The sequence below is a fragment of the Lutjanus erythropterus genome, chromosome 20 (assembly GCF_056507025.1).
Source record: "Lutjanus erythropterus isolate fLutEry1 chromosome 20, fLutEry1.hap2, whole genome shotgun sequence".
In the NCBI taxonomy this organism is placed as follows: Eukaryota; Metazoa; Chordata; class Actinopteri; order Lutjaniformes; family Lutjanidae; genus Lutjanus; species Lutjanus erythropterus.
Window position 1 is genome coordinate 25,245,750 of NC_139336.1, and position 19,821 is coordinate 25,265,570.

The following is a 19,821-nucleotide window of genomic DNA, read 5'->3' on the forward strand; positions in this document are numbered from 1 at the left end:
TATATATATAACTGCTTTTCCCAAAAAAAACTTACTGGTTGAATAAAAGTAATTTTAAGCAAAATTTGCCAAGGGTATGAATAATTTTGGGCTTAACTATATATATATATATATATATATGTATGTATATATATGTATATACACATATTACATACTTGCTCTGCATTTATGCAGCCTGGATAAATGCAATGTAAAGAATATCAAACTGCAGGGAGAAAGGGTGCACTTCCTTTCAGTCTTAAATCTTATACTGAAAACACACTGACTTCTTTTGTTATTCGTCATTTTAGAACAGTATTTGTGTATTACGTGTAATATAGCATTATTGTGATGGACAGCAATGCTAATTTTAGATTAAAATGTGATTTTTATTAAAAGTAGCATCTTGTATGCAAACAAATTGTGAAGTATGCCAGAAAGACAGTCCTGGGGCATCTATGGGGTGCCATCTAGTGGGCAACATCGATTACATGACACTGATAACGTTTTAGAGTCGTGGGGTAGATAGGAACCCTAGACCCGCGGAATATCTCGCGAGCGCTGTCGTTTTAACCCAAATCAAGATTTTTCTCTGGGTGTTTTTGTCCCTAAACCTAAGAATATCTCAAATACATCGTTTTCACATCATAAAACATAATTAGTTTGTACAACGCTTGCACAATGAAGATACAGCAGGTACAGATATCGCGAGTTTCGCAAATCTAGGGCTCCCATGTAGATTTTAATAACGATGTTTCCTGAAAAACTAAGTATTCTGTTTTGTGTAGTAAATGCCTTTTTTTTATTTTACGTCCTTAACACGATACTATCTCAAATTCAAAAACTCAGTTTGTGTTTCTTTTAAGAGAAGACGTAAACATTTCCATAGCTTCCGGGTCAATAGTCTGAAGGGTCACCAAATATAGCTAACTGTTAGCTTCTGTTAGCTTGTCCAGTTTAGCTCACGGAAAGCTGTAGAAGTCTGTGCGTATACCTCTCCTCCTGAGCATATTTTTCTAACCTAAGACAAAAATACGAAATATGTTGTTTTAAATTTGCTTTGTTTGAACGAATGCACTGAGGTGTTAATAGTTTTTTCTCAATTGTTATGCTATACTGGCATAGCTAACGTTAACTAGGGTCGAGGGAACCCTAAATTTGAGAAACACTCGCGAGACTTGATGATTTCTTATTCGTGTTTTCTAAATTAACTATGTTTTATAATTTGACAACGCCGTAACTACAAACTGTTTTGACTGGGGGACAAAAACTTTGTTGGGATGAAATTAAAAATATCGGTTTGGGGAAAATATTATCACTCTCGCGATATCTTTCGCGGGTTTGGGGTTCCCAGCTCCCCACGACCGTTAGCAACTGTTGTGATGGGTTGTGTTTGTTTATTAACTTAACTAGCTAGCTACTCATGCAGGTTGTAACGTTAGTTGTTTGATAGATAGCTAAGTTATATTTCCTGTACTTGAATAAGATATTCTACATAACTGTAAGAGATGTGCTAAAATCTTGGGTAAGCTTTGAGTACCTGTTAGTAACATTATGCTAAAAATAAAAGCTAGTTTTGTGATATTTCGAAATAAAAGTACAATCCCAAGGAATTTCAAGTGCTAGCTTTAATGGCAGACTGATCTCAGATGTACAATGAATTCTGGTCATACAGTGTGTGACCAACCTCATCCACCCCACTCCTCTTTCGTTTGCAGGGATGGCTTCATTTGGCTGGAAGAGGAAAGTTGGCGAGAAGGTTTCAAAGTCAGTGTTGCAGGAGTTTAAGGCTGAGGCAGAGAAAGCTGAGGATGATGGTCCAAGTCATGATGAGGACGTTGACTGGCTGCACGCCATCAAACGACGGCGGGAGATCCTGCTGGAGGACTGTGCAGCCAAGAGCAAGAGGCTGACGGATGAGGGTGCACATCTGGCAGAGCAAGGCAGGTGAGGGATGCTATTAATAACTGACAGGTGTATGTCCCTGCTGTCTGCACACCATGTCAGTGACAGCTTTAAAAAATAACAGGCAAACATAAGAATATCCATGTTTGGTAGGGATCAGGGCTGTAACTAACAATTATTTTCATAGTTGATTAATCAGTCAGTTAATTGTTGTTTGGCTTTAAAATGTTGGCAAATGGTGAAAATGTTGTTGAAACCAATGTTTAACTGAAAATAAAATTATCAGAACAATAAAAAAAAATAATATACATTTCCCTGATTTGGTCCTGATATGCCTGTTTTAATTACTCTGTATAGTTACAGTAAAGGCTAAAAGAATCACTTCAAGTCTACAAGAATGATAAATGAAAATGAAAATCAGGGCTGCACGATACGGTAAAAAAGTCATATTGAGATTATTTTTGACTGAAATGTTGATTGCAGAGCATTATAATTTTTGCATTAAAATTTCCTTGTGAAAATGTTTTTTCTTTCCATTTAACAACATAGGGACATTTGGATATTGCACTTAGCCATATTGTGATTTTGATAATATTGCGATTAATTCTGCAGTCCTTAATTAAAATAAGTTAAAAGTAAACTGATGTTCGTGTCCAGGTAGTTGTTTGTTAACGCCCCAGGGAGCCACTGGAAAAGGCCAACAGAGCCACAGGTTGCTGACCCCTGACATGGACCTATTGGTTGCTATGTGGGTGGCAGGATTACTTTGGCTTTTTGCAGATCATAACTCCATCATTAGAAAAATGCACAACAGTGTACCGTTAAATCCTCCGCATTGGATATTTGCTCACCTGTTGCTTTGATACAAATGATTAGTGATGAACAAACAAGCTTTATGCGAACGCTATTATTTCCTTTGAAAGACATTTTCCGTACTCTGTGCCAGTTTTATTGCAAACAGGATTACAACGTGAATCTTATTTTATTCTATGATGCTGAGGGCTTCCTGTTTGTGTGCTGCTGGATTCTTTATGTGGAGTTTTGGATTGGATAGCAGGGGCTTAATTACACCTTTGATGGATACTCAGGTTTATTATTACCCTATTTAGTGAACCATTGGCTGCTCATGGCTCTGAAGCTAAAGACAAGCAATCAAGTCAGAAACTGTGTGGGACGAGAGTGCAGTGAGGATGAAAACAGCTTTTATTATGTGTGTTGGCTGATCATAAAACTGTCTTACATTATCTACAGAGTAGCAGTAAGGCGCTCAACCTTGCCAATATCTACTATGGACATGTGATAATAGAACTCCTCCAAGGGAGGGCGCTATTGTACAGAGCACACAGACCATCTAACACAGATGCAAGCTTTCTCTTGACCCTCTAATAAAAATAAACATTAGCTTAGATGTTTTATTTCTAAAGGCATAGATAACATCTTTCCCCTGTATTTTATCTAATTGCTTTTTTGTAAAAGTACAAAGGTGTGTTTTGGTGTCTGCAATCATATGTTCATATGCCAGAGGGCTATATTCCTCTTATGAGATCAGTAAATGGATACAGCAGTCATTCATATTGTGGCCATATGAGAAGCTGGTGTTTAGGCCTGTCAACAAATATTTAATATTAGGGGTAAATAAAAATCATAATCAGAAATACTTTCTTGATCCCTGGGGATTAATTACAGGAAAAAAAAAAAAAAGAAGTATGTAAAAAATATGTGCATTCGTACTACAATTTATAGAGATAATGTAACAAAATATAAACAATAAGAAGTGCGTAGAACTATAAGAAGAAATATAATTAATGAAACATGGAGTGCTGTTCAAACAGAAAGTCATAAAATACATGTGCTTAATTGTTCCTGAAATCTGCTCTAGCACCTGCTGAGGTCTCCTCTTATGGAGAGTTGATGTTATGTTGAAGAATAGTGACCAGTTTTTTTTTAAATTTTATTAAGTGATATTTCTCTGCTTGTGAATTTTAAAGACTTCCAGCTCTACTTTTAGCCATATATTGGAAATCTCTCAACTGCTTTTGTATGATGAAAACAAAATCATCTTCCTTTGGGAAGTGTTATCTGATATATCCTCTATGATAATTGACCTTTTTAACTGAATAACAATCACTTTGTGAAACCCCTCCCACTCCAGTAGATGTAATGTTGCTGCCCTCAGTGACTTCCTGTAATTGTATTTGTGAGGAGAAAGTGGATTTGGTTGGGGAAATGATGTCTTTCATGGTGCTCTGTAATGGCCGTTCAGAGGTTTGTGATGGTGTCTGGTCGATTATGTCAGCCAGGAGTTTTTCCCCTCTAAACACATTTGACCTCTGATGTCAGTCGGTCATTACCGAGGTTTAGGTGCTCCTGATGTCATCGAAGAGCTCTTCGAGTATCTGTTTGTGACCTGAATCTCCTCTTGAGCCTTGCAGAGGTGGGCCTGTGAAGGCAGAAGTCATGAAGCTTTGGGCTGTTTTGTGTGGATTTTCAAAGGTCATGAGTCAGCTAGGTCAACTTTACTGTACTCTCACAACAATACTTTACTCCCACAGTCAATTTTACACTCTTTTTTTTAACCAATATATTTGTCATTTGGTTTTTTCAGCTCATCAAGACATATACAAACATGTCTTTCTTCTCTACCCTCATCCCACCCCATCTCTCTCTCCCTTTATTGATGATCTATGCACAAAGCTATCCAAAAATAAGGTAAATAATAACAACAACAGACATTATTTAGGTTTTTTTTTAGAGTGGCAGAAAGGGAACAACTTAATCTTACTTAAAGTTGTCAAACATATTGAAGTATTGATAACTTTTCAATATACAATACGATATACATACATCCTTTCACTGTCCATGTTGGAAATGAATGAATGACCTTCCTTTTTGAAGAGGATCTAACATTAATTTACGTTTGCAAAAGAATATTAAGGCAAAGCTGCATTCTGCATTTTTGTTGTTACACGCATTACTAGAATAATTACATAAAATAGATAGGCATAAAATTATTTTTGTGATATATTTTTTTCCATTCTTTGTAAACAATACATCACCATATCAGAGTGTCGTCATGTGTGTTTCATTTTGCCGTGCTCCCATTCTGCCGTGCTGTTTGTTTTCCCGTGGCGTCTACGATCTGCCTGAATCCAAGTGAAATCATCCTTAGTATTAGCCAAGCAAACACTCTGGCAAGGCTCAACAAGCATTTGCTTGAGACCAAATAACATCATACAAAAGATGACTGACGGTTCTTTCTTTCACTCAGACATCAGCTTGAACTCATCCAAACTAAAAAAGAAAACAAAACGAAAAAAAACATGGCAATGGTTTTGGAAACATTATCAAAGGAAGTGAAAGAATAGACCGTGCAGTTGCAGAATCATTCTTTAACAGCTAGTCTAAACAGGTGTTTGGGAGTCTTGTGAGGCAGCAAGTCACATCATCATCCAAATACTCTGCATAGCTTAATGATTTGTCCGGCTTCCAGCTGCTGTGCTGAGTCAGTTTCTTCAGACTAAAACTGAGCTTGCAAGATGTAGTCTGGCTCTGTGGGGCAGTTTGAAATGTGCATCATCTTCCTGACAGAGGCCTGCTTTCATGTGTGTGTGTTTTAGATCAGTCGGTTTACAGGTTTAGTGTTGTCATCATAACCATTTGTTGCAGATGTTTCCTTCTTTTGGACAGACGTGTGTGTAACCACCGTCATGTCCCCAGCCTCGACTCTTTTCAGAACATACCTCGTTTTGATTTCATATTTTTTCACTCCTTCAAATTAAATATAAGAGATATGCACTTAGCCTACATCACACCAATGCTGTGTTTTTCTTGCTTGTATTCTTTGTCTCTACCTCCGCCCTTGCTGTAACTCATGTACAAAGTTGTGATAACAGTAGAGGTGTCATTTTTAGCGTGAGCAGGCATCGTTGCTTAATTTCCTCACATGATTTTGCAGTGTCTATTTGCCTCATGGGTTGTTACGATTTCCACACTGCTCTGGTTCCATTTCCTCACTGCTCTCTCTTATGGTTACATAAGAGCAGCATATGTTTTCTCAAGTTCAATAAGAGTTTTATGACTGATCAGTGTTAACGGTCTCATTGTGTGTTTTTAAACTGCTTTTTAATTCTTCAGGATATCCTTCTCTATAAAGCTATAAAGGATGTAGACGTGACAGACAAACCCAGGATTTCTCCTCATAATTTTTCCAAGCCTTTGTCTTGATCAGGCTATTGAAAGGATTCTTGAGTCAATATTGACTTGAGGAGGAGAGGGCGGTTAGAGTGAGCATGAACACCTTCAGGTGTCTGTTCGGTTCCCTGAAAAAGTGAATGCCTGCTTGTCAAAAACTTAAAGGACCGTGAAACCTTGTAAACAGATCCATGCAAAACAGATCGGTAGAGTTAGGTTTCACTGACGTTTAATGTGACCTCTGCCCTGCTTATTTTTCTCCCCGCATGTCTGAAAAGGAGCTAGCAAACAATCTCTGTGTCTCGCCGGGTCAGATAAGAAACTAACCAAAAAAACTTTCCTTTTGAAGAGTTTGATTTATGACGTGTCTTTGTGCGTCAGTGGATCTGTGTGGCTTTATTTAGTTTGTGTATTCTGTGCTGCCATCCTGTTAGACAGGTGGACAGGGGTTGTGGAGTATGTCCACAACGTAGCATATTGTTCGGGGATCATTTCTCCCTTTTCATCACAGTCAAAACAACAAAGACCAAACAGTTAGAACTTTTTATTTCAGTGAAAATAAGGAATAAATAGCATGCACAGAACACATGTGAAGGATTATAGTAAACATTCAAGCTACAGAAATTACACGATTGATCAAGTAGTCAATCGAAAGAAAATTTGTTTCAAATTATTTTGATGATCAATTCACTTCAGTCATTTTTCAAGCAAAAATGTTGAACATTTGCTGGTGCCAGTTGCATAAAGGGACAGTTTTTTGGAGTTTCACAGGAAAACAGTGTTACAGAGTCTCCCAAACTTTTTAAGCGAATAGTGATCCGGTTTCAAACTTAAAAAAACAGCCAAAAAACCCATAAAATGCCTCCATACTGCTCATCTGGTGTATTCCAAGTCTCCTAAAGCCCCAGCATGCCAAGTTGACTAGAAACACATCATTTGCACCGTGTGTTTAGCCTAAATCTTCACTGTAGATCCTTAGCTTGGAGCCACATTCACATGAGCGTGTACACCGTCTGCGCTGGGCGTGTGTGTGGTGTGATGATAAGTGCATGCAAGTGAACAGCATGCTGGGGCTTTAGGAGACTTGTATTACACCAGATGAGCAGTATGGAGAAATTTTATGTTGCATTTTCTTTTTTTGTTTGTTTTTTCCATTTGAAAACTGGTCATCATTCACTTAAATTGTCTGGTAAATTCCACAACGCTGCTTTTCTGTCAAACTCCAGCAGTGTTTTCTGGATGACATGTAGCCTTTTGTTAGGTTATATAAATCTCAGGGCGGAGACAATTAAGCCTGGGTGTCCAATTGCATATGATTGTGTATTTGAAACTCTCGAGCTTGAGTATTGCATTATCCAAAGAACTGAAAATCAGCCAAAGTTCATACACCTGAATGCAGTGCAACATGTCTGTGTAGGGCATTGATAGCTTTGGAAGAAAATTATATTATTCACCTTTTCTCTTTATTAGGGAAATTTCTTATATGCACCAGCAAATCAGAAACCCAACCTTACTCTCTTCATATATTACTTAAAATCCCACCTGCACTCTCTAAAATACTGCACACATTCTAAAGCTATGAAAACTAGAGCCTTGTGTAAAGAATCTGGTTTGTAATCTGTTATTTATTTTTATTTATGTTTTGTTTTTTTTATTTTAATCCTTATATATCCTTTTTTCTGTTTGTCTTTTGCTCTACCTCAAGTATGCATTGAGTTGTCATTGATGTTGTATTTGCATTCTGTAAATAAAGTTATAAACTTGAAAAATAAGTGAATAGTTCGGATGCATGGCTGTTTAGTAGTGTAGAACACTGCAAAGCTTCCCCAGTACACAGTTGCACCATCAGTAGCAGCCAGGTTATGGTTTGTGATGCCACACTCTTTTCGTGTGCAGTTCTACCATGTGTGTTTGAAGCACAGTGTGTGTTTTTTCTTTAGGCACTGGGAGGCCATTAAGAAATGGGACGAGGCCATTCAGCTGACTCCAGACAACCCAGTTCTCTATGAGATGAAGTCTCAGGTATATTATCAACCTATATTTTACTATTTACCCATTTTTTCATTATCCTGTATACTACTCTTTTTCTTTAAAACGTAGGTTCACATTTTTCTGTCTTAGAAGAATACTCCACCAATTTAATACCATAATGCAACTCGGCAGCAGACAGCTAACATTTGAATTCAGAATCAACAATTAAATGGTAAATGGACGTGCATTTATTTAGAGCTTTTCTAGTCAAAGCTTTGTACAACTACTAGTCTTATACACTTACCCAATCACAGATCAATTGAACAGCCATCAGGGGCATTCTGAGAGTCAGAATCTTGCCCCAGATTTGGGGATCAAACTGCCAATCTTCTGGTTAGTGGATGACCCACTCTGCCTCCGGAGCCACAGCTGCCTAAATCCAAAGCTTTTGTTTTTTCATGGCTATTCATACTGTTTAAATCGATTCAAACTGCAGGTAAAGATTAGGTAGCGATCTAACGGCATCATAAATTACATTTATGTTGACAAAACAGACAAGCTACACTCATAAACCAACTTTCTTTAATAAAAAAAAAATCAGTCAGTACGATGAATCACTGAAATTGAGGATTTTGTTTGAGGCTTTTTGTTTTATTTAGGGTGAAGACAACATAAAATATAATGACAGACACTCAAAGCTTTATTCAAAAAACCTCAATAGAAGTTTTGAAACTCACTTCTTTCTTACTACACCCCCAGATTTTTGTCATTTTCAGACTGATGTTACCTCAGGTGACATCTCTTGAACCAGTTTATTATTTTAACTCTCTCTGGAGCCACAAAAGGCTTTATATAACTTTTTTCAACTATGCAGCAGTGTCCCCCAAGACCTGACAGGCTTTGATGGGTAAAATGTGGAGTTCGTCTTTAAAACCGTAATCGCCTGGTTGGTTACTGTATTGATTCTTCCTCTTGATACTGGCCCTGATGAGATCCTTTCTTAGTGTAAATTCGCTTGCATTTCCATTTAGATTGCTTTAGGAAGGGATCTGTTGATGGCCAGTATCAACAGTTACCAAAAAGTCCTTAAATGTACATAAGGGCTTGGGACATATGGGAGTGTTGTATTAAGAAAAAAACACAAGCCTCTTCTTTAAGCAGCCAGTCTTTGGGCTAATGTGGTTGAAACCGCTCATAACCACATGGTACAATATGTTTCTGCCGTTTCCTGGTGCCTTGCTGAAAGTACAAGTGTGTGACATTTCAGTAGCTGCCCTCAGAGTTTAGGGGTTTTACATTTGCGTATGTTGATATGTGATATATCTTAAAGGGCTTTTGTGTTCAGGATGGCATGGCAACTTAAAAAAAAAAAACATGCACATGCTGCAACTTGTTTTGCTGCTTGAAATTTCAAAATAAGATAATAAGATATATTTTGCTCATGTCCTTCAGTGTGAGAATGTTAACTGTCCACCAGCATGCTGGGCATGTACCTCTACACATCCCTGCTTTTGCTGTACTGTGTGCGTGGTTATTTATCAGCCATCATGGCCACATAGACCCGCCTGTCAGCTGCCACTCTGGTATGCTTTTGAGCTAGATACGCGATATCAGCATGTTGATGACACTAGTGAAAGTCTGCAGCATGTTTCCAACAGCTTGATTGTTGTTGCTATTTAGCTCCATTTCCTTGTTTCTTTCTCTTGTTCCTTTCACTTCCTCTTCCTCCAAGTCGATACCTTTGTCCCGTTTTTTTGTCTCTTACCCTGCCATTGTTGGTCAGCCACTTTTCCTTTTTTTTTCTAGCACAGGCATCTTTTAAGAAATGGTTCCTATTAGAGCTGCAAAGGTTAGTTGATTAATCGATTACTTGTCAAGTACTAAATTAATAGCCGACTTTTTAAATAACTGATGAATTGCATTCGTCATTTTTTAAGACAGACAGACAGAGCTCTCACCATTACTTCTGATTCATTTACTATAGCTAACATAATAAAATCTCTCCTTATAGCCATAACCATTCACATCACATAGACGATTGTAAGCCTAATATAATATTATCCATTAAAGGATATTTGAGAAGGAAATGATTCGATGACCAGACCTAGAAAACACCACCACTAAAGGGATTTTTTCCCTACCTTTGCTATGACTCACTTTAACTATGACACAGGCACAGACTCCTGTTTCTGCTTAGATTTCAGCTCCACTGTGTTTGACTACACGTGTAGCACATCTAACCTATTAGTGTCCATTATCAGCGTTGATGTTACTCACATTCATTTGGCTGAAAATAGGCTGGACATCATCATCTTCCCATTACTGGCCCCAGATGACGACGGCGCTTACACTGACGCTGGTCATTTACCTCCAACTCATCACTTTCTTCCTCTTTAACTCAATCAGTGTTGTGCCTGATTGGTCCCCTGTATGCCTGTAACAGCTGTGGAGGAAATTGGCTTTTTAAAACTGTCATCACATCCTCCTGCTGATAATGCGAATCAACCTTTTCGGTCATTAAAAGTGCTGTAGATCTTGTAAGATAATGAGGTTAACGGGGCGTTTCCACTTAATATTTCTTGCCTTATCCCACTGTGATGCACGTCTTTTAGAATCTGACTTCACTATGATCCAAAGAAAGACAAACATTTCTGAGTATTAAGCCTTATTTTCACGGGGCAAGTATAACCTGGGGACCTCTAGTAATTTGTTATAATTGCGGAGGCCGTTTGTGATCTCAATCCCTTGTGAATCTGCATATCTGACTAATATTTTGCCAAACACAGAGGTCCTCTGATAATATTAGTCCTGTGCAAATTGGCTCTCTGTAATAAGGGTAATTAGGGTTGTATTAAAATTGGGTCATATCTGTTGTCAGACAAGTGAACAAGTATGAAACTGTTGATTGATTGTAGCTCACGTTGAACAGTCCACGGCTGTGCTTTATCATCAGCTGTCTTGACTAGGAATCGACCAATGTTGTTTTCAGGGCCGAGACGTATATCAGTTGTAGGTAATCAACTGATATTCATTTGCAGTGGAAATGAAAATTTTGGTGTCAGAATTTAGAATAACACACCTGGGATTAGACTGAATACAGTTTACTGTTGGTTTGTTTTTTGTATACTGTGAAAATGTGCAATAAAAAGAGCTTACATTTTTGTAGAATAACACAAACTCTGACACAAAAACTTGCTGAAATGCCTTTTAAGCGATATGTTTAATTATCTTAAAACATAAAGTGCAGGGATCTTCCAGCAGCATTTCTTAATGCTTTGTGTGGGTTATTTCTGATTACTTTTACTTTAATACTTTTCTTTTTATAAATTTAAATGATGTACTTCTGTACTTTTACTTAAGCAGGATTTTAAACTTTTGACATTTACAGCCTTAAGGGGTTACTTGATCTAAATGAGTTGTGTGAATGTGTATTTATGCTTGCAGAAAGTGGGCAATAGGGTTGGGCAATATGTTAAAATTTTCCAACCAGCCATCATCAGCCCATCAGCCAGCAATTTGCAATATAAAAACTGAACAAATTAAACGACAGATATTTCCCCCCACCCCAAAAAAAAAAACAGCCGGTGATGGATTCAGCCCATCATCAGTAGTCGATATATTTGTCCACTTCCAGTGGGCAAAACAACTCTAAACTATACTATTAATGATGTTGATGTTAGGCAGAGCCTTGTCATCATATTTAGCAGATAATATCAGTAAATTAGAGCCAAATACAGACTTAGCTAATCTTGTGCAAACAGATGTAATTTCTAAATCTCAAGGTCCTGGTTCTTGGTAATGTTTGTCCCATGCAAACAGAGTTTTAGTGTCTTATCGCTGGATGTGCCAATATACTGTATCAAGGTGATGATAAAACTACCAAGAAGCCTGAACTGGTTTCATTCTGTCATGTGATTTTGTGCATCTCAATTTTTTAACCTGCTACAGAGGAAGACACCGAACACAGCTGCTCTGCGCTTATCTTAGATCTATGGCTTCTTTGATCAGAAGTGTGAAGAATATTTTAGTAAACAGATCACTGATACCAAGATGTGTGTTATAGTTAGACTTGAAACGTGTCTGACAGAGCTGCTCTGCCAGTACCCTTGCTTTACACAAACTTAATCTATATGTCTGATCTTCTGATGGACATACTGAAGCAGAAATACAAAGTTCTTCAGGCACTTATGTTCCAGTCACAGCCTCAGACAGATGACTGCTCTGTAGTGGACAAGAAAAGCCCTCCAGCGCTGCTAATAATTAATTTTCCTCCTGAATAACTTTTGTCTCAGTTTAGTTTTTTCTCAGGACGTTATGCAAATACATGCACAGCGGGATAAGCTACATGACAGCTTGTCTCCAATAAGACAGCAAAGCAAAATTTAAAAGTATCCCCGTAGAACTGATTGTGTTTTTCCACTTAGTTTTTGAATGAAAGATCATTCATGAGCCTCTGTTATGTCTAGCAGTGTTGAAGAGGTTAATGAGGTCATTGTAACACTGTGAACAAATGTGAACATCGATAAGTGCATGACAGAGAGTAATCTTTTCATCATGATTGTGCTGATGTTCTACACTGAGTCCTGTCACCGCGGCTGCAGCTAATTCTTTTCATTAAACATTGCAGAGCCTATAATGTCCATAATATTTGGTTCTGTGATGTCACAAAATAGTAAAAAAATGCCCATCACAAGTTACCAGAATCCAAGGTGACGTCTTCAAATGTTGTTTTATCTGACAAACATTGTAAAACCCGAAAGATATTTAATTTACAATAATATAAAACAGAGAAAAACCTCCACGTTCGAGGAGGTGGACACAGAATGTTTGGCATATTTGCCTAAAAAAGGCATTTGAGTGATTGATCAGTTATTAAAATTATTGGTGGTTCGTTTTCTGTTCATCTACTAATCAACCAGTTGTTCAGTTTCACACACAACATAGAATTTATGAAACTGGAAAACACTGCCCATCATGAAGATGCTGTAAAGTATGGAATCTTATTCTTTCCAATATTGCCCACTCGTGTTACCATTTAGTAAAACCTTACAGCAATAAAATGGTTTTGAAGTCAATAGACTAATTTTTAAATCAATAAAAAAATCATTTTTAGATTAATGTTTTGTGCCAAATTATTTTTTTCCGTAGTAAGTTGAATCAGGCTGATTTGCATTAGGGTCCTACATCACCCTGTTGGTGTTTATTTTGCAATAATGACCCATTTACTGTTCATTATCCCTGGCTTAGCTTGTTATATCTTATATCTGAAATGGCTAGATATTATTTTTGCTGTGATAGTTTTAGTGTTTGGTGGAACAGCATGTCTACACAGGCAGCATAGTGAAAGCAGCATGTTAGCAGCTTCAGCCCCCATCAGTGTCTTCACAGGATGTGCAAGAATAGAAATTGGTTTCTGTGCAAGTGCAGCCTCTGTAAACAACGATATTGATTAAAATAGGAGTGTAGGTTGAGAAGAGATGAATGAAGTGGAGGACTGAAAAGCATGGTTGAAACGCAGACGGCGTTGATACAGAATCACATTGTTGTCCTTTGTGAATGCTGACTGATTTAAAGTCTAAATCATAGCATTTCTCCACAGGTACTGACCATTCTGCATGAGGTGTTCCCTGCTGTGAAGGCAGCGGAGATGGCAGTGAAGTTCCGGCCCCTTTGGTGGGAGGGCTGGCAGACGCTGGGACGTGCCCAGCTCAACCTGGGAGAGGTGGACCTGGTGAGTACGGCTGTCAGTGCACTCCAAGTAAAAACAAATTAGAATACGGCATGTTCACAAAAGCCGTCGAACTGCTACTGAATTCATGGCTGCCAACAAATGTACTAACGACTACTTGATGGAGGAGTTTGTGAGTCACAGTGGGAGGGGACAAAAGAACCTGAAGAAGAAAAAAATCTTGTAAAATTGTTTACTAATTACAGATAACAGTGTGTGAAGGATTGTTAAGACTGCGCTCACCGCAGTGATTAAAAACAAATGCATTCCTTTGTTGTAGTCAAAAAGGTGCCACTTTGCAAAGGGAAACACAACAAACTCTGTACCAATATTAACTCAACAGTGTTCCCAAAAAATTGATTGCCTCCTGCTCAGTCATTCATCAATAATCTTCATCAGAATGGCTTCGTTTCAGTTTTGAATTCTGCGCAGAACCTGTTTTTGTGGCTGGCTGTAAGTCAGTCACGTCCTCATATTTGATGAGCAGTTAAGATTAATCAGTTACTTCTGTTTACTTTTTTTGCCTCTCAGATGGAGTCTCTCTAAGTCCAGTTTTTGGAGTATTTTCACTTTGGTGTCAGACTGCCTTTTATCGAAGGGAAGCAGGCATCATATAAGCCAAATATCACTCTCCATGCGTGAAAAAAGTCATTTTACTGCTCAGAACATGGGGGTCTACTGCAGCTCAATCTGTTACAGTAATTTGTTTTTGTTGTTGTTGGACTTGTACTAATGAGTACTTGATGAAGGAATTTGTGAGTCATAGCGAGAGGAGACAAAAGAAGCTAAAAAAAAATATCCTGTGACACTGATTACTAATTACAGATGACAGTGTGTTAGGGGTAGCAGAGACTGTGCTCACTGCGGTGGTTAAAACCAAATGCATTGCTCAATCACAGTCAAAAAGGAGTCATTTTGCAGATGCAAACACCAATATTTACTCACTAGTGTTGCATAACAGTTGATTGCTTCTTCCTTGATCATTCACTAATAATATTTATCGGAATGCCCTCATTTAATTTTCGAATGTTTGTTTTTGCACTGAGCCTGTTTTTGTAGCTGACTGTTAATCAGTCATGTCCTCATTTTTGAAGGGCCGTTAAGATACGTCAGTTACTTCTGTTTACTACTTTTTGCCTCTGAGATGGAGTCCCTCTTTCAAAGCACGCCCAGCTGCCTGAGGCTGGGACGATTGCTTAAATTGCCCCAGAACACGCCGGGACCTGTGGGTGTATGAAACCTGCAGATCACAGTTGCACTGTTCGCCTCAGCTAGAGCCAGGCAAACAGGGCTGAACTCAGAGAGCCTCGAGCTAATGGCGCTGCGTGTCACTCCTCGAGTCAGAGACCTGTCCTACGGCACCATAAACAACAATGGGAAGTGTTGAAAGTTGCTTGAGCAAAAACTAAACCAAATATAGACACACCTCCTTGTGTAATGAAGCTATTGGGAAGGAAGGGGGATAAAAAAACACATATCTATTTTTAGCGAGGCTTGTTCAATCATGTTTTAGAGCTTTGTGTGCATCAACATGTTGAAGTAGTGCCTGTTTGTACAAATGTGAGGCACTGATTCCCCATTTTCTCTTTCATGAGTCTGTTCCCGTCTTCCATTTCCACTCCTCTCTTTCTTGCTTAAGGAAATGGAAAGTACCCAAACAAAACAAACATATAGCTTCTGATTCAGTTTTTTGTCATTTAATGTTTTAAAAATATTGGAAACTGTCACAGACAACATTGCAGCCTGACAGGTCTGTCGCCATTTATCTTCTCATTATTATCATTAGGTTCTTTTTTTGGCCAGGAAAGCCGATTAATCTGCCTACTGTGTCATTTTGTCTATTGGAGGATTACTTTCAAAATAAAGAGGTAATCAAACTCGGTTCAGTCTCTTCAAGATGAAACTTGATATGTTGTTTTGGGCACAGATGATTTCATTTGTCAAACATCTGTTACAGTTAATCTGTCAGAGACTCTTTCACTGGAACTTGATGGTGCCAGTTATTTATTTTACAGGTGGGAATGTTTCACATGAAGTGATGACCGTTTTCATTTATCATCAAAATAAGTATTAGGTTGAAGATGATGTTTTGCTGTGTAGTAACAAGGCCCCATTTTGTTAAGGGCCCAGAAAGTCATTAAATGTCGATGCACCAATGACACTTGCCCTGCTTGACTGTTACCACTGGTTGGCCTCGAGGACACTGGATTAGATTTTCATAAAAGGTGTGGCTCACTGTCACTGGGAACAGGTGCAACTGAAAATATGAGGTTTCATTATTAGGATGTGAACTCATCAAGTTCATATCAGCTGGTTAGTGTTGTCGTGCAAGCAGAGAGTGTCAATGTGGGAAAATATTTGGGCGCAACCACCGTTATATAATCCAAATATCGCTCTCTCCAAACCAACCAAACACCACTGTTTTTCAATCCGTGAACTTGAGAATATGTTTGACAGATTTCAGACATCTGTCAGAATCGATTTATGAGCTCATCGGTAGCCTCTAATAGCACGTAGGGACAGATTCATTTCAACAGGCAGCAGATCATCGCAACTAAAGGCTGACATCGACACCAGGCCCCATAAACAATCAGAGATCATTTGTACTTCTGTTTAATAGGACAATAATTTTCACATCGATCTACAACTGCACAGTCAGCTAAGAGATATTGATGTCCTCTTGATGAAACCGTAAATCTGCCTGCAATACGGCACCAAGAAGGAGAAGGTCTTGTTTGTGCTGATTGTGCTCTCACATGCTGATTCAGCTGCACAGATCCCAGCATCACACTGTTCAACTGTGAGAATTACAGCAAGAATCCAGGCTAAACATTCAATTTGTTGGCAAGTATAAACTAGGGACGCAAATGTCACTTTTCTCACTTTGGTTTCAGTGACTTCTGTAAATTGTCCAGATCCAAACAGTTGCTTTTAAGGGTGTGGGCGACGGACGAATCTCCCACAGTCGGTGGTTAAAATGTCCGGGGCGCCGCCTCCCCCTTATGTCAAACGGGTGTCAGTATTTACAACATCATTACGAGGACGAAGCAGCACTATCCTTCTGTCACGAAAAGAGAAGATAATCACCATGAGAGTAAATTGCAATGTCAGCAAGTACCAGTAACATTAAGTTGATGTGCTGGCTTGCAGTCTGCATCTCTCTACAGTCTCTCTGTCTTGCTAACTTAAAGTTGGCTGCTGCTGGGCAGTGCATTTCCCAGTTTGTCTTTGTGTCGCTGTCCGTGTCCTATGACTTTGCGCCTGACCAACACGAGTGCGAAATAAAACTGTTCACATGTGCATGAAATGAAACTGAAATCATGCCCGCTTACTGCTCATAATAGCTGTTAACAGACTGTGTGGGTTAAAACGCACAAGAAGCCTAATTCTTCTTTGCAATACTTCACTACATATTTGCAATCAGGTTGGCAAACTCATTAATACATGCAATAATTAAGTTCAGTGTAGCCAATGGGGCTCGCTGCTCAGTATGCTTGCAGAAAGCCTGTGCATCCAAACTATGAAGTGAAAAATTACTTCAATCTGAGTCTAGAATCGAATATAGTTACACAGAGTTACCACTGAAGTGACAAGGAGAGAAATGACAGTGTTTGATTTAGTAACCAGGGCAGATAAGACCTCACTTAGCAGTCTGAGGGTGTGTTTATTGGAGAGGACATTGTTGAACACTGAGGACATAGTTGACCTGTGTGTAGTTGACTGTTAAATCTAAAAAAAACTTCAGTTAGTGCTGAGTTAGCCTGTCTGTCTCTTATTAATCAGAGTACATTAAATATTCCGTTTATTTTCTAAGCATATAGCACAGTTTTTTTTACATTTTATATGATATTAGGTTGTCCCCCCTTTTCTTGACTTTGAGTAGCTCTCTCTTCTTTCATCATGCATGTGTTTGCATCCCTGATAAACTTCCCTTTGCTGTCAGACTGAGCGATTACTCCTCTTGTTCATGACCACCTCTAAAACCTTGCGTGTGACTCCTAATCTCATGCGGTGCTGTCCCTTCAGGCTGTCAGGTCCTTCCAGGTCGCCATCCACATGTGTCCGTCAGAGCGCACCCTGTGGCAGGAAGACCTTGCATGGGCGTGCAGGTTACAGAAGCAACACTTAGCAACCAAGGAGAAAACGCTGCAAGAGGAGGAGACCAAAAAACAAATTCTTAATGCCCCCGAGCTGGAGCAGGACTATGATTTTGAGTCTGATGAGGTGCTGGCCGCCTGCGAGGCGGTTGCCGAGCGACAGACGCGCTATGAGGAGCTAAAGAGGACCACCATGGTCATAGACGCAGAGGGAAATATAAAAACTGTTGTCACTGGAGAAGGGGGATCAGAGCAAGCAGCGACACCATCAAAGGAACAGTTTGTGAAAGCGAGAGGACTTTGAACTGGTCTCAGCATGAATTGATTGTCCTGGTTACATTTTTTAGGACTGAATGGTTATTTCTGAAACCACTGTGAGTTTGTGAAGCTTTGGCATGAAAAATCTTTTTCAGAAGTAACCATGAGAACTGACAAGATTAAAAAGCAGATTAAAAGACAATTGAGGTTTGTTGTTTTACATGTTCCATCCCTTTAATGTTGATTTTGTTAAATGTGCATGTAAAGTTTTACATGCACACACAAAGATTAAAGATGTTTTTTTATCTGTTCTGGCTCTGTACTGTGAGTCATGTTCAGTTCCAGACAGTCAAGATGTTGAAGCTATAAACTTTAACATCGTCCACAGCCAAAATTCCAGTAAAGTTGGGATCCTGTGTAAGACATAAATAAAAACAGAATGCAATGATTTGCAAATCCTTTAAAATCTATATTCAATTTAATACAGTGCAAAAACAAGATGTCCAACCTTATTGTTTGTTTTCTATGCCTGCAACACATTCCAAAAAAGTTAGGACAAGGCTATGTTTACCTTTGTCTTACATCACCTTTTTCTCTGACAAGACTCAGTAAGCGTTTGGGAACTGAGGACACTAATTCTGATGTTTTGAAAGTGAAATATTTTCCCAGTCTTGCTTGATTTAGGACTTCAGTTGCTCAACAGTCAAGGGTTTCTTCATAATGCACCACACATTGTCAATGGGAGACGGGTCTGAACTGACTGCAGGCAGTTTTGTTTTTACTACAAAGCCATGCCGTTTTAACATGTAGAATGTGTCTTGGCATCGTCTCAGCAGGGACGTCTCTGGACGACAGCATATGTTGCTCCAAAACCTGTATGTATCTTTCAGCATTAATGGGGCCTTTACAGATGTGACAGAATCCTAACTTGCATTTGTAGATGTAGCATCAAACTGTATTTTTGAAGTGTTCCTGAGCCCATATAATAACCTTCATACAGCTGCGTTGTTTTTTAATGCAGTGCCGCCTGATGGGTGAAAGGTCATTCAGTGTTGATTTCTCTGACATTTCCCCACATAGTTTCTCACAAAAAAAAACTTGCGCCATGTTTGTTTGTGCTCACAACTTGTTACCAGCTACCAACAAACAGCCGTTTTTTGGACCTTCCGCAACTTTCCTGGTCTTATGTTGATCCTATCCCAACTTTTTTGGAATATGTTGCAGGCATAAAATTCAGAATGAGTGTAGGTTTACAAAGTTTATCAGTTTGAACATAAAATATGTTTACATAAATATGAAATGTCATAAAATAGGTCTTTGTACTGTATGCAATTAAATATAGGTCAAAAAGAATTTGCAAATCATTGCATTTTGTCTTTATTTACATTTTTACACAGCCTCCTAACTATTTTGGAATTCAGATTAAATTCTGTTTAATCTTACTGTGGACATTTATTGTAAAATTCCACAAGACTGTTTCCTCTGAATAGCCCAGTAACACTTTTAGCTAATAGCCAGTGTACTCTGTGGTTACATTAGTCTACTTCCACTTGATAGAGTCCATGAAAATTAAATTAGCAGCCTTTTCATTTGGGATTGTTTCTAAAATTTGGACTCCATTTACTTAAATGCACAAATAAAGAAGGAAAACTTAATCTCCAGTCACACTAATTATCCTGCAGATGAAGCAAT

The 19,821-nt window shown here is 38.6% G+C and overlaps 1 protein-coding gene across 1 annotated transcript; it reads left to right on the forward strand.

Moving 5' to 3' along the window:
* The first annotated feature begins 845 nt into the window (after positions 1 to 845).
* Positions 846 to 18,627, forward strand: ttc33 (tetratricopeptide repeat domain 33). Its single transcript, XM_084746601.1, has 5 exons — positions 846 to 963; positions 1,698 to 1,926; positions 8,016 to 8,097; positions 13,646 to 13,777; positions 17,801 to 18,627. Exons 2-5 carry the CDS (start codon positions 1,700 to 1,702, stop codon positions 18,173 to 18,175), a joined length of 816 nt encoding a protein of 271 aa, XP_084602727.1. The 5' UTR covers positions 846 to 963; positions 1,698 to 1,699; the 3' UTR covers positions 18,176 to 18,627.
* The last annotated feature ends 1,194 nt before the right edge of the window (positions 18,628 to 19,821 follow it).